Here is a 15,263-nt window from a genome sequence, read left to right as displayed (position 1 = left end):
ATCCCTGTGCTGTGTCCCCAGTCTCTGGTCATCTCCTGTGCTGTGTCCCCAGTCTCTGGTCATCTCCTGTGCTGTGTCCCCAGTCTCTGGTCATCCCTGTGCTGTGTCCCCAGTCTCTGGTCATCTCCTGTGCTGTGTCCCCAGTCTCTGGTCATCTCCTGTACTGTGTCCCCAGTCTCTGGTCATCTCCTGTACTGTGTCCCCAGTCTCTGGTCATCCCTGTACTGTGTCCGCAGTCTCTGGTCATCCCTGTACTGTGTCCGCAGTCTCTGGTCATCCCTGTACTGTGTCCGCAGTCTCTGGTCATCCCTGTACTGTGTCCGCAGTCTCTGGTCATCCCTGTACTGTGTCCGCAGTCTCTGGTCATCTCCTGTACTGTGTCCGCAGTCTCTGGTCATCCCTGTACTGTGTCCGCAGTCTCTGGTCATCCCTGTACTGTGTCCGCAGTCTCTGGTCATCCCTGTACTGTGTCCGCAGTCTCTGGTCATCCCTGTACTGTGTCCGCAGTCTCTGGTCATCCCTGTACTGTCCGCAGTTCTGGTCATCCCTGTACTGTGTCCGCAGTCTCTGGTCATCCCTGTACTGTGTCCGCAGTCTCTGGTCATCCCTGTACTGTGTCCGCAGTCTCTGGTCATCCCTGTACTGTGTCCGCAGTCTCTGGTCATCCCTGTACTGTTAATAAGTTTGCACTACTGTACGAGTTGTTTTTTCTAAACCAAAAGCTCGATATTCAGGTTTCATTGCAGTGTTGGCACTTTGAAAGAAATAAGTTGGTTTTGGGTTGCAGTTTGGGCACTCGGGCTCAAAAAGGTTCGCCATCACTGCCCTATGACTACGTGCCATCACACCATAAGCGTCAGGGAGGGGCTGCAGCGGTGTGACGTCACGCCGACCAACGCCACGAGGGCCCCGGCGGCCATCTTATATGCTCATATGGTCAGTGCTTCTTCCTTTTGTTCCTACCTTGTAATTGCATGGAATAAACACTCCTTATCCTAAGGATACTACAGTATTTGGCCTCCTCTGTTTTTTGAGCTCCTTTGGGAGCCATCTACATCTACAGAGCAGCTATTTCCAAGTGTGGCAGCATTACCAGGCAATGAGGGGTACCTGACGAGATCTGACCAGACCTATATTAGGATCTTTTGATGTCCTGAGGTTATCAACTCTAAATGCTCATTTGGATTGCGTATCTGGTGAGTGCGCAATCTTTACATACCTATCACCTTATCCACGGATCCAGCCACTGGATTTCTGAAGATCATCTGGGATCTCATTTGCACTTATTCTATGGACTGTATTTGGTTTAGTGTGTAACACCATTTCACAATATTAGTCACTACCCAGTGACATATTTATTTGCACGTTGTCACCAATTTTATGTGATTATTTGCAATGCACATTTGCCATCATTTTTATTTATTTATATCGTATTTGTACATAGTATTTCATGAGATTTAGCGGATCATTTTAGCGCTGCACCATGCTTTACTTGATTACTTTGAAGGTTTTATATGGTGCCTTTTGGTGTTCAGCTGCTGGACTTACCTTAATTTTACTATTTTGATTTTAGCGCTCACTCACCTTGTTTTTACTGCTTATATCTTGTGGAGACACTCTGCAAATGCTCAGTTTGGTGTGTATTACTAGAGAGGTTGTTTTTTTTTCTTGGGAGAGTGCATATGATCAGCATAGGGCCAATCAGCACTGTCCAGACAGAGGTCAGATATTCTGCATCCTCCTAGAGAAAAATGAAAACTCCTCCTACAAGCGTTAACCAGTGTTCTGCTGAACACTGATAGAAGTCACAAGACTGCTGATGAGAAAAGGTATTTAGCAGTTTAGATTTACTAAAATAATTGCATTTCCATGATCTGTGTACTGTGGGAAACCAGATATCGTGAATGCAGGGCCCTGGGTTTAGTAACACTTTAAGTGTTAGGTCTGTTCTTTTATAACTGTTATTTTAGTTGTTGTTTTAGCCACTTATAGCCAATTTGTGACTAAAATACTACTAGTGTATGGCCAGCCTCAGCAAATAATACAATCAATCACAGGATAAAGGTATGTAAGAAAATCTGCAATCTGCACCATGGAAGCTCTTAAAGGTCAACTAAAATGTGTTTCAAAAGGCATGTTAAGCCTGCCATAGATGGATGGAAATTTAGCTGGTTCAGCAGGGACAAATTTCGATCCATGCATGGACAGGCTGGTTGTACAGAAGATAATCTCTTAATCGAATTCTGTACAACCAGCCTGTCGGGTTTTTGTTTTTTTAGCCTGATCAATGCTATAGCAAGCAACACTGATCACTGTATTCTGCCAGCGGCAAAGGTCCCCTGCCAGCAGAACACAATAGCACTGTAAGAGGGATTCCCCCATCCACATCAAATATGTGGAAATCAGCACATTTATGTTTCAATCAACCAGTAGGTTGTATAATGTAAAATGTATGGCCTGCCTTGCCTGGATTAAAAATAAATATGCAATTTTGAAATAAAATGATATATATTTCCTTACACACACACACTTTAATTTACTAATATATATATATTTCTCAATACTTTAAAGGGGTTCTACCTCTGCTAGGAAAATGCAGTTGCTGTAGAGTTAAAGTGCTTATGCAATAACCAATCTGAGGCTTCTGTGAGATGTCAGCCAGGCATGAGTGCCAGTCATCGACATTAGTAATAGTGCAGCCCTGTACTTGAGTTACGATGTCACGGATAAACAATCCTCTTGGACCACTTGCTGGAGAATCCTATGAAAAAAAGAAAAGCACAATGGAGATGTTTAATAACACAGCTTCACTTGTCTAGCGCTCAGGTACATTGGGTTATGTTAAAGAAACTTTTGTATTTCAAATTTTAAACACTACTAATAAATAATAAAATACTGTTGTTTTCAATTGTCAATTATTATTTTCACATGGAATTTCATGGACAATCTTGTCTTCAGTGTGTGGATTGGATCACATAAGCATTAGGCTATGTTCACACCTATGCGGTTTCTGTTGTGTTTTGCAGAAACGCAGTACAGTCCATTTAACATGATTTCCTATGGGACAGGTTCACATCTCTGCATTTTCATCCCGTGCGTTTTTGGAAAGGGACAGGGACATTTTTAAACACAATATGTTGCGTTTTTGGTTCAACAGACTGCAGTGGAGACGCTGCAGTGTAGTGCTTTTTGATACATTCTGTGTTTTAATCTGCCTAGCAACAAGTTGGGAAAAAAAAACGCATCATAAACGCGTCAAAAATGCATGTGCAAAAACGGATCAAATGCAAACTGCATAGGTGTGAACCTAGCCTAAGCGGTAAGGGACTACAGCTGCACACAGGGATGTGACTGGGCTTTATATTGAGCATGATTATTGTGGTAAGCTTTGTTAATGTCTGTGTCTGTTTTTGTGACGATGTGATCATGTTTTTATGATAGATTTCTATAATAAAATTTTGGGACCCTTCACATGGTGGAGGGCGGACATCCATCCTTTTCTACTAGTGTCTCGGCTGTGAACCAGACCGACACCTCCAGTGATAGAGGTTAGTGGGGCAAAGGAAAGCGAACCGGCCTGGTGGTACACTTATATTATAATAGGAAGATATTCTTCTGTCCAACAGGAAGTGACAATATTTTCTGTATTTGCTGAAAAGGTTCTTTATTCGGAAAAAAAACAAATGCACAGCTAAGGACTGTAAACTGGAAAATATTGCAATTTTGTTCTTGAGTTAGGTTATTCTTTAAGAAAAGGCATAGGCCAGGGGTTGAGGGAGGGTTAGAATTAGCAGGAAGATTTATATAAAGGGGGCTTTGGACTAGGGAACACCTTTTGTGCCAAGAGCCCTGTTATAAAAGCTAGAGCCAGATACCTGGTGCTGAAAGAAAATGTATCTAAGAAATTGTGCCCTGCGCCAGGTAGTGTGTGCAGCCTCGGGCTCTGGGGTATTCTGCAGATTATACTCTTGCCTTTGCGCATGCCCAGGGTCATCAGACCTGCTGCACTCTTACCAACCCTTCTGTATTTTTCTAATCAAAATCTATTCTAATCATACATGTTTGAAGTCCTGCAATATTATCTTTACATAAAATAAATGAGTAATCATCCTCAGTTTGCATCATCTATACAGCAATAATAAATTATACATGACAAATGCTGCATTACGATATGAGAGCACAGACTGAAATGAGTCTTTGCTTGGTTAGTGAGTAGCATTGATTTATAATCATTACAGCTCCATTCATGTTGACCACAAAGGGATCAATTAAAAGTTTATAAAATTTTTGGCTAGCTGTATTTGTATGTTTACCAGGTTACAGTGTAATTTTGTTAATATTCCAAGTCTGGTATCTGTCAATTCCCTACCAGATCCGTCTAAGCCCAATCAGGGCAAAACCTGTCAGAGAGGTGTGGCTGCTGGCTTTTTTTTTTTGAAGGAGTGACATGATCGTTGTGAACATTTACGCACAGACATTGTGGCCAAATAGAGTGAGGACTAGCTCTTACGGCCGGCACCTGTGAAATCCCAGACTGGGATTGGAGCCCCAAGTCCAATCTTTAACAAACTCGTGCAGACTCCACCTCCGCAACATCGCCAAAATCCGCACGTTCCTAACTCCAGAAACCACTAAACAGCTCATCCACTCCCTCATCATATCACGACTCGACTACTGCAACTCCCTCCTCACTGTCCTGCCTCGCCGATGGCTATCCCCGCTTCAGTCGATCCTGAATACGGCTGCCAGACTCATTCACCTTTCCAACCGCTCCATCTCCGCCACCCCCCTCTGCCAATCCCTCCACTGGCTTCCGATTGCGCAACGGATCAAATTCAAAATTCTAACACTGACGTACAAAGCTGTCCACCATACTGCCCCGAACTACATCACCGACCTAATATCCAAGTACCGCCCAGCACGCACACTCCGCTCCTCACAAGACCTCCTTCTCTCTAGTTCCCTGGTCTCCTCCTCCCATGCCCGCCTCCAGGACTTCTCCAGGGTGTCACCCATCCTCTGGAACTCCCTGCCCCAAACCATCAGATTATCACCTACTCTCCTCTACTTTAGGCGCACCTATCCCATCTATTGACACAGTGACAGCAAGTGAGAAGTCTTTTCTTGGAGCCCTGGATAACAGTAAAAAAACTGACAAAGAATTTTACATTTCCCTGCTCTATCCATAAACTTTTTTTGACTGGACATAAAGTATTTATTATTTTATTTCAGGTACTTATATAGCGCTGTCAATTTACGCAGCGCTTTACATATATATTGTACATTCACATCAGTCCCTACCCTCAAGGGGTGTACAATCTAAAATCCCTAACTTACATTCATAAAACACATACTAGGGCCAATTTAGACAGGATTCAATTAACCTACCAGCATGTCTTTGGAGTGTGGGAGGAAACCAGAGTACCAGGAGGAAACCCACACAGGCACAGGAAGAACATGCAAACTCCATGCAGGTGGGATTCAAACCAGCAACCCTAGTACTGCCAGGCAAAAGTGCTAACCATTTAGCCACTGTGCTGCCCAAAAGTACTAACAAAATGTTCAGAGCACATCCTTATTGGTCGTCTTGCACTAATGTGTTTTAGAAACTGCACATTAGAAACAATTTACCCCAGGAAGCCCTGATCGTTTTTAAAAAAGACCATGCCTATGCATTAGGCCATCTTAGACTAGTACAGGGCCATGAGCAATCTCTGTACAGACGCAGCCAATGCTAAAGAACACCGATTACCAGTTTCCATAGTATACTGTCCCTTATCATTAGAAAGCCCTTATAGCCTACATGCTTTTTGGGAGTCTGTGTGTTCTGGCCTATTAAGACATACCTTTCTATGCTAGGAGATAGGGGTTGTGTCTGCTATTTAGTTGTATTTTCAGCACAACAGCAGCTGGAAGATCCCTCACAGAGCTCTTTCTATTGCATATAGCATTAACTAAAGGCCTTACAATGCATGGAAACCTTAACAATGAACATCTCCCATTTATTCTATTTAGGTCTGTTAAATAAACCATTGAACATGCTTTCTTTTATCTATTCTATATTTGCTAAAAAAAACCTGTTGATCATGTCAGAAATTCAGAACTGTTCTGTATCTTGTACACACTTCCTGTGCCATCTCAAGGAGAGTACTTAGCCCTCCTAGTTCTTATCTTGGGGCTATAGAATAAATAGCCTTTTCTGTAGAAGAGATGGGAGAGTCGGAGGATTAAAGTAGTTTAGTTGTGTGTGTACTGACTGCCTATCTGCTGAGGCCCTAAAATGCCAGGACAGTTAATATACCCTCTAAATTACTCCTTTTTGCAAAGTAGACATTCATTTTGGAAAATAAAGAAATTATATAATTTTTTTCACAAACTTGTAATTTTAAAGAGTTATTTTACACAGCATAGGCATACTTACAGTTACACCCCAAAACACATTCCACTACGCCTCCAAAGTATGGGAATACCACAAGTGTAAAGCCTTGTGCGTACAATGAGAATGTTGGACAAGTGATCAGTGTTTTTTTTTTTGCATGCTAGTCTCATATCGAAAATGAAGAGGTTACTAAAGTTACAAAAATTCTTGTGTGCTGTAATGTATTGTATTTTTTCGTTTCTGAGCATGTGCGGTCTTGGTCGCTTGATTTTTTTTTCGGACCAACACTCTACTAATTAAACAAAAATTGTTTGTTCTGGTATTGTACGAGGAAAATGTTTGTGCTTGTTCCTTTAGACAATTTTGCATGAACTGTCGTGATCGATTACCAAAAGCTGTGTACTAACGATCAGATTATTGAATGATCACCCTGAAAGCTGTATTCTTTTGTCCAATTTTCTTATCGTGTGAACTAGGCTTAAGACTTCTCCACAGCCTAACCACATAGAGGGGCCCAAAATCCAAGGAGCACTTTCAGACATTCCAGGGGCAAAAACTACACACCATTTCCTGACTACCTATCACATTTTTGGTATAAACACTCCAGGGTATTTTTAAGAGGCACGGTGAGTCTTTTGAAGACTTCTTTTATTGCCATAAGTTTTTGGAAAATGTGGAAAGAAAATGAAAATTGATTTTTTTACACAAAAGTTATTGTATCTTGTGCATCACAAAAATCAACCACTTGTGTCAAAACCAATGTACTGTAATGGTCGCCTCTGTATGTGATCATGGAAAATAGATTAGTGTAGTGTCATCTATAGCAGTCCAAGTTACTATAAGCCAAGTAAGCCTAGCCAACCAGTCTGTGGCTGCCCTCAGGAAAGCCATGTTCACCGGGCAGGCTGAAGAAAGGAAGAAGAAAAGAGTTCCTGTGGTTCCAGGAGTTCAGTTGTTCACAGTGGATGGCTATGACTGATGTCTCGCAGGATCATAGTCAGTCAGGTGTGCGGATGGGTCAGTTCAGGCGGAAGGCAGAGACATGGTCAGCAACCAGGCAAAGGATCAGTTCAGGTAGCAGGCAGAAATGTGGCCAATAAATAGGTCAGGATTAATACAGGTGGCAGGCAGAAGCAACACAGCACTGGTGTGTCAGTGATCAGAAACAATTTTGCTGGCTGCACTTGTCTGTTGACAGTGGAACTTTGATAGTGGTGATCAGGAATACGGATTGCGACCCTTTCAAGTGTCTAGGAAGGGGAGCTTGTGCAGGGTCCAAGGGGTTAAAGCAGGTGGTGCGGAGCCAATACAAAACCTTTTCATTGCCTGTCAAATGCTCTCTGAAGAGCCATCTGCTCACAATATATATATATATATATATTTTTTTTTTTTTTTTTTTTTCTTTACATACTGTCACCAGAGCAGTGCATAGTGACACTGTACTGCTCTGGGGAGGTGATGGCTGTATATGCAATCATTCTTGACACTGAAATGATGCAGCCATTGAGTACTACTGTGCTAGTTGTGATTGGTCACAGCTATCACATGGTACAGAGCTGCTGTAATTGGCCCTGTATCGTGATTGCTATGATCAATCACAGAGATCACAGTAGTAAACAATGGCATCATGAATGACAGCCATTGTTTATTTCTATTTAATGTGAACAGTGTGATTGGTCACAGTGATTGCATGGCACACAGCCAACCACAAAGGTGGACACAGTGGTTAAATATTGGTATGTCCTGCCAGAATGGCGTTTGTCCCATCTGGCCATATATGTACAGTGGCCAGACAAGAAGCCATTCATGCAACCACTGTATATTTAAGGATTGGTAAACTGCAATATGTAAAATTTTTGTTTTTGGGTTTAATACCGCTTTCAGTCCAATCCCCTTTATACTTACCAAAGCTATGTAATAAGAGGACCCACATAAACTATCCAATCAATTTGAATCCAATAAAAGCAGGCCCTGGTACTACATAGTTGTTAGTAGATCTAAAACAATATTTCAGTCAGCTTCTAAGGCTAACCACACACATTACAATCTGACTAGCAGATCAACGGGCATTTTTCTGTACTTACAGGATTCTTACATGATTTTTTTTTTATTTTACCCTGACATACACTATAGTTCAGGTACCTAACTAAAAAGATTTTTATAATCATTTTATTTCAGGAAAGCAAGCACATGAGGATGGAATTCAAATGCCCTTAAAGGCATCTGCAGTTTAATTACTTAACATGAAAGCTTTCCTAAAAGCTGTAAGGAAAAGAACTCCGTTACAAACATGAGTACATATTATTGAACAAATGTTTTATTCTTGCATGCAATCTCCATATGATGATGCCTCTAGAATTAAAAGGGCATTCATTCATGGAAGCATAATCTGACCACCCTCAGGGAAGTCAGGCTGCAGAGAGAACAGTCAGGCAACTGTCACTATGGGGTACCTTAAGGTCACTGTACTGTTTTCATTTCTGCACGGATTCCCTATTACTTCAAAGATCAAATTCAAATGTACAGGGGAAAAGAACAAAAAACGTCAAAGGCATAAATGATTAAGATCCTGCTCCTAATTAACAAGGGGATGCAAGCCTCTATTAATCAGGAGGAACCCGCTCCTTTTTTGTATGCTATATCTATGCCAGACCCAGCACAGAAAGCAGGATATGTTTGTTCTGGCTACCAGGGGCGGACTGACAACTCATGGGGCCCCCGGGCAATAGGGGATCATGGGGCCCCTGTGTCCTTGCCTCAAAAAAGCCTATGAAAAAGGTACCAGGGGCATCTCATGGGGCCCCCTACTGGCCCCGAGCTTCCAAATGGTCAGTCCACCCCTGCTGGCTACTCCTGACCAAGAAAGACTGTTCATCCTGCCTCCTTGCTACCTGCATATAGGCAGGAAAAGGAGCTTTCCCTGCCTATATGCAGGCTCTGCCCATGTAGGGTGTACATTGCACAGGCAGAGAGAGCCATGTTAGCCATCTGCCAAGTTACCGGCAGACAGTTCACATCCCATGTGCCAGGAACAATCTGGCAGGGCTCTGCAGCAGCTTTCTATAGGGAAAACTGCCACAATCCTTTTCTTATGTAGGCGTGGAACCTGCACAAGTTTCTCTTGCACTGTGAAGTAGAAGCTGGCATGGGTGGTGCAGATAGACCTGAAACAGGTCTATCTGCTTTGTTAATGTGGTGCAGGACACTAGTGCTAATTTATTCACATTATAATGGTGCTGGTAGCTTCCAAGAATGAAAAGAGCTCTATAAATAGAGGAGGCGGACCATTGTGATCCCCTTCATGGAGCTCTTTTCATCCATGGAAGCTATAGTACAGCTTCTATGATCTGAGGAGAGGACGGAAAAGGGCAGGCATAGTAGAAGAACGTGATAAGTGCCTGTGAGAGGTCTTTCAGTTCTGTGAACCCCAGCAGCACCAGAAGATTATGGCTGCAGGGTATGAGAGGAAGGCAGAGGACAGAGGGATGGTCCCTAAAACAAATTACCAAAACCTATGATTTAATACTGTATAAACTCTAACACAGGGTTATAGATCCACAGGAGCACTGGAAATGCAGGGAGACACTGCGAATGTAATAGTGGTTGGGAGGCTCTTAAAAAACAACTTGTCGCTTTGTTCTGAAAGGATAAAGTGATAGAGTCTCTCTCTTTGGTGGGAGTCTTAAATCATTTACGTATCCTTTAAGAAATATTTCATAAAGCAATCATAGGCTTGTAGGTTGTGAGAACATTTTAGGAGTGCACATCTGGCTCAATGAGACAGTCAGCTTCCCAAGGCACGATAATGAGCGCTTCCAGCTATCACACACATTCATTATTGTAAACAGAGGTTCTACAACTTCATTCCCCTTTTCTCGTAGGCTGAAATAGTGCAGATGATTGTGGCTGGTTGCTGCAGGATGGGAAGATGTTTTACTGCCATCCTGTTTAGAAAGTCATCTGCCTATATACTGTATATGGCTGTCTTTAGCATCACTTAGAAGCCATTGAGAGAATGCGGCTCTGTAATCATTAAGAGTCCTCCAGCAATCAGCAACCACAGCACATCTGCAGAGAGCAGTTGCCAAGCAATTTGCAAGTAAACCCTAGGGCTTCCTGGTATTTAAAGAGAAATCAATCCTTTAAATGAGGAAGACAAAACAGTAACAGGTACCAAACTGCATGCTGCATGTATTTTGTCAGTGTCTGCAGCAGTCCACAGTAAATGGCACAAGCCAAATAGTTGTGCAACCATGCAGGTAATGCCAAACAGAAAAGTGTTCTACAAATACGACTAGCCTTCACTGATACACAATATATCCAAGGGGTATTCTGCCTGACAAGATAGTCCGCATTTAAAGTGTTACTAAACCCAGGACCCTGTATTCATTATATCTGATCTCCCACAGTACACACAACATGGAAATGCTATTATTTTAGAAAACATAAACTGCTAAATACCTTTTCTCATCAGCGGTTAGAGCAGTCTTGTGACTTCAGCAGAGCACTGGTTAAAGTTTGTAGGAGGAGTCTCCTTTCTGCTCTAGGAGAATGCAAAATCCCTGACTCTCTGTCTGGACAGTGCTGATCACATGCACTCTCCCAAAAAAGAAAAACCTCTCTAGCTGAACAAACTAAACTGAGCATGTGCAGAAGGGCTACGGGTTCAGTCTGTCTTATCAGCGTGGGCATTTAAACAAGAGGAGGAGCAGGGAGGTCAGGATCAAACAGCCTTTTTACATAATTCCGGGGAATTAACCCCTTTGGTTCCTCAGTGAGTATAACAAGCATGCTTTACTGCATATACAGACTGATTTGACTGTTTTGGGTTTAGTAACACTTTAATAATTATTTGCCCAAAACATCCCTATGCATTACAGCATACTTAATACATTAACATGCATTGCTTCATTTTGTAAATTCTTACTTTTTTAAGCTACTGTTCCTATTGCCCTCTCCTCTCTGTTCTGCAGATGGCAGGACATACCAAGAGTTGGATGCAAGGCCCTAGCAACTTATGAATCAGCACTCAGCTTCATTCCTCACCCATACATATGCAGTTTCACTCTAGTAGAAGGCTGATATTACTGTGGCCATTATGAGGAGTTCCCACTGACCCTGTTACATTTTTTTTTACAGAGAATGTAACAGGAGGACTTGGAATGTACAAAGGTGGGTGAGAACATCCAGGTGGACAGGAAAGAGTCGGTAATTATGGCAGGAAGGCTTTTTGTTGGAGTATTCAAGACATATATGAAGTCTAGGTCTGACTAAGACTTTACCTATAACTAATATATCAGTTTTTGGAGGACTGACCTTTTAACACCAAAGATATGCAGTCCTTGCTTTTATAAATGAATGCCTTTTTTTTTTTGAACCTGTAATTGCCTGTTCTGCAGACGACAGGATAATTGTGTGGCTCCAACAACTCATGAATGGGCACTTGGCTTTGTTCCTTACCCATGAACATGCAGTCTGCTCTTTTTCTCTCTTGCAGGAGGCTGGTCTATCAAAAAAGCGCAGAATGCCAATGCATGGGTAAGGAACAAATCAATGGGGTTATTTGTGAGTTGCCGGGGCTGCGTATGCAACAATCAGATCTTCCTGCCATCTGCAGGACATAGAGGGAATGTCAATGGAATAAGCAGCTTAAAAAATAAGCATTCTTTTAAAAAACAGAATACTGTATGTTAGTGTACTGAGGAAGCTGTAATACATAGAGGTGTATTGGGCAATTGTCATTAAAGGTGAACTAATACTTTAAACAGTGCTAGTTTTCTCATGTTTGTATCATTTTAAAACAAAATGGAAAAATGCTTAAAGTGGTTCTACAGGTTGAACATTTTTACCTTGATGCATTCTATGCATGAAGGTAATAAACCTTCAGTGTAAAGCTTCCCATGCAGCCCCCCCAATACTTACCTGAGCCCGACTGCGATCCAAGTTGTGCACGAGGACAGCTGCTCTCTCCTGGGTCTCTGCCTCATTGTTGGCTGAGAGACAGTAGCAGGAGCCATTGGCTCCTGCTGCTGCTGTTAATCATAGCCAGTGAGTAGAGAGTGTGAACAGAGCTGAGCCCTGTTCTGTGTTTTATGGATATAGAGAACAGGGCTCAGGAGCGAGCACCACGAGACACACCCCCCCCCCATAGCAAGCGGTTTGCTATGGAGGCACTCAGACAAGAGGACAAGCCAGGAGCGCTGACAGGAGAGCCGAGAAGATGAGGATCGGGGCTGCTCTGTATAGAACCATTACACTGAGCAGGTAAGTATACCATGTTTGTTTTTTGTTTTTTGTTATTTAGCCATTAATATCACTTTAAAGCTTTTTTACCTTAAAGCTATCTCTGCATCAAGATAAAAATTTATTTTCCATGGTTAGATGCACACAGCCCGACTTGGGATCAAGCCCACACAAGGGATCCCCCAAAGTACTTGAAAAGGGAGGAGGAACCAAGAGCACCAGCATGGAACCCCAAAAGAAGAGGTTTGGGCATTGCACAGAGCAGGTAAGTATAACATGTTTGTTATTTTACTAATAATAATTAAAAAAAAACCTTACAATCACTTTAATTTCTCCCTAAATGTGACAGTCTCTTATAAAAAAAAAAAAAAAAAAAAAAAAGGCCAACAGAATGGGTAAAAATGACAGAGATCCTATGAATACCAGGCAAAACAAAATAATAATAATAAAAAAATAAAATAAAACAAAAACACACCTTGAACCACTAATACCATCAGAAAGTTCACTTTAATTTAGTACAGGATTATTTGTTTTCAGAAATCCTTTACTTTACTATTGTGATGTTATCTTCTCATTAAATGTCTGGACATGATTTTTGACTATCTACTCTACGCTGGCAATATATAATTTGCTTCTTTTCTATTTTTGAAGACATAAGCAGATGTCATCCATTTTTGGACAAGATACATATTTTTTGTTTATACTTTTGTCACTTGACTATTTGATGATTAATAACTAAAAAAAACAGACATGTAAAAAACAGATGTATACTAATCTAAACCACCTGAATCAAGCTGAAGATGCATTTATAAATTGACATGAGTTTTTTGCTGTTTTTTTTTTAACTGACGACGCTCATTTGATAGAATCCTCGCTCCCTCTCTGCCTGACATACCACTCAGTTGGATTAAAACTTCCAAGGCAGATGGTGGTTGTAAAGAAATTCATTGTACCGACACTTCAATAAATTAGGGTTTACGCATGAGAGAGACAGCAAAGAGCCTAATGAGATTGATTTAGAGCACACCCCTCCCGTGCCTGTAACAGGTGAGCAAAAGGAGTTTCCAAATCACCAGATTTAAGGTCACTGGCTCAATTTTTGTTCACCCCACTAATAGGGATGCGCCGATACCGAGTATTTTCTTGAGCTCTCATGAAATTGTTCCGGATACCCAAACCGATACTTTGTGGTGCAATTTGCGTCAATACAAAATGTATCAAAGAATAGCATGCAATCTGAACAGGAATACTATTCCTGTCTAAACCGCATACGTTTTCCTCACTGCTCCTGTGTGAACCCAGGTTTGTCATGTGTTCACACAGGAGTGGTGCGGGAAAGGTCCCTGCACCGGTCCCATGCTGAGCAAGTAAGGGCGTGTGGGGATGTATATACTGGTGTCAGCTATCAGGCAGAGGATGAAAGCAGATGCTCTGGATTCTTAGCTGGAGGAGAGGAGAGAAAGCCATTGGGATTTCAAGCTCAGCTGACCAATCAAAAGTCGTTTAGTCTATGCTGTCATACGTGCAAGGATCCCATGGCTTTTTGTCCTCTCCTACAGCCGAGAATGTGCAGCATTGTCGTGACTTTCTCTCCTCTTCTACAGCTGAGAAACCGGAGCATCTGCCTCCATCCTCCGATGGCCAACATCAAGGTATACATCCCCACATGCCATTCTCTCCCACTCTCCGCTCCATACATTTTGTATTGACGCAAATCGCATGGCAAAGTATCGGTACTTAGTATCGGCGAGTACTTGACCAAAAGCATCGGTACTCATACTCGCCAATCAAAAAATGGTACCAGTGCATCCCAATCCACTAACACCAACAGCATGGATGGATGAACATCCATTGCTGGCTATTCTTTTCATACAGCCACAGCACCCACAGTTTCGACAGACTACTAACACATTTGTTCCCATGCAGGCAGACAAGCAGGTTTCCCTACCGCATGCCACAGCTGCCACCAAGAAATACAAAGACTGAGCATCCATAACCTCTGTTGCAGACCTGGAATCCTTCCACAGACTGGAGCTTCACACAACATAAATCTACAAATTACAATGTAAATGAGTTAAATGATTCCTCTACTAATGGACTGCGATATGCACAAACTGTAGGCTAGGAATTACTATTATTGGCAGACAATGGTTGACAATAGCCTGTGCATTGGCCCCTAGATATAGCACTCGCTATTATGTAAGCACTTAATTGGCTCTTATACAACACATTTTTATGATGAGCTTTTGTTACACTGCCACTTAATGATTTAATATTTTCAATCATGTACTCTCCTTTCTTTCCAAATGCATTAAAGTGATTGTAAAGGCTACATTTAAATTATGCTCACCTGCTCTGTGAAATGGTTTTACACAGTGCAGCCCTTATCCTCCTTTTTTCAGGTCCCCGCTGGCACTCCTGGCTCCTCCTCTTCTCGGCATGCCACCATAGCAAGCTGCTTTCTACTGGGGCACACCTGCTGGCTCAATGCTGAGCCACACTACTTGTGTCTTTAGACACAAAATAGTGAGGCTCGGCCCTGCCCCCCACTCTCTCTTCACAGGTTGTGATTAACAGCAGTCTCTCAGCCAGTGAGAAAAGAGAGACAGCAGATCTGCTGCTCTCAGGCAAAGCGCTGAAT

The 15,263-nt window shown here is 42.2% G+C and overlaps 1 protein-coding gene across 1 annotated transcript in view; it reads right to left on the bottom strand.

Annotated features, from left to right (window-relative positions):
* Positions 1-15,263, bottom strand: part of MBTPS2 (membrane bound transcription factor peptidase, site 2) — a 95,686-nt gene that overhangs the window by 38,047 nt on the left and 42,376 nt on the right. Inside the window, exon 7 of the mRNA XM_089656057.1 lies at positions 2,581-2,761. Coding sequence (XP_089512183.1) covers positions 2,581-2,761 — 181 coding nt within the window. The remainder of the gene's footprint in view (positions 1-2,580; positions 2,762-15,263) is intronic.

The sequence above is a fragment of the Staurois parvus genome, unplaced genomic scaffold (assembly GCF_062004578.1).
Source record: "Staurois parvus isolate SC_StPar_1 unplaced genomic scaffold, SC_StPar_1.0 ptg000884l, whole genome shotgun sequence".
NCBI lineage: Eukaryota > Metazoa > Chordata > Amphibia > Anura > Ranidae > Staurois > Staurois parvus.
The sequence above is the reverse complement of the archived record's forward strand: the minus strand, read 5'-3'. Positions and strand labels throughout refer to the sequence as shown.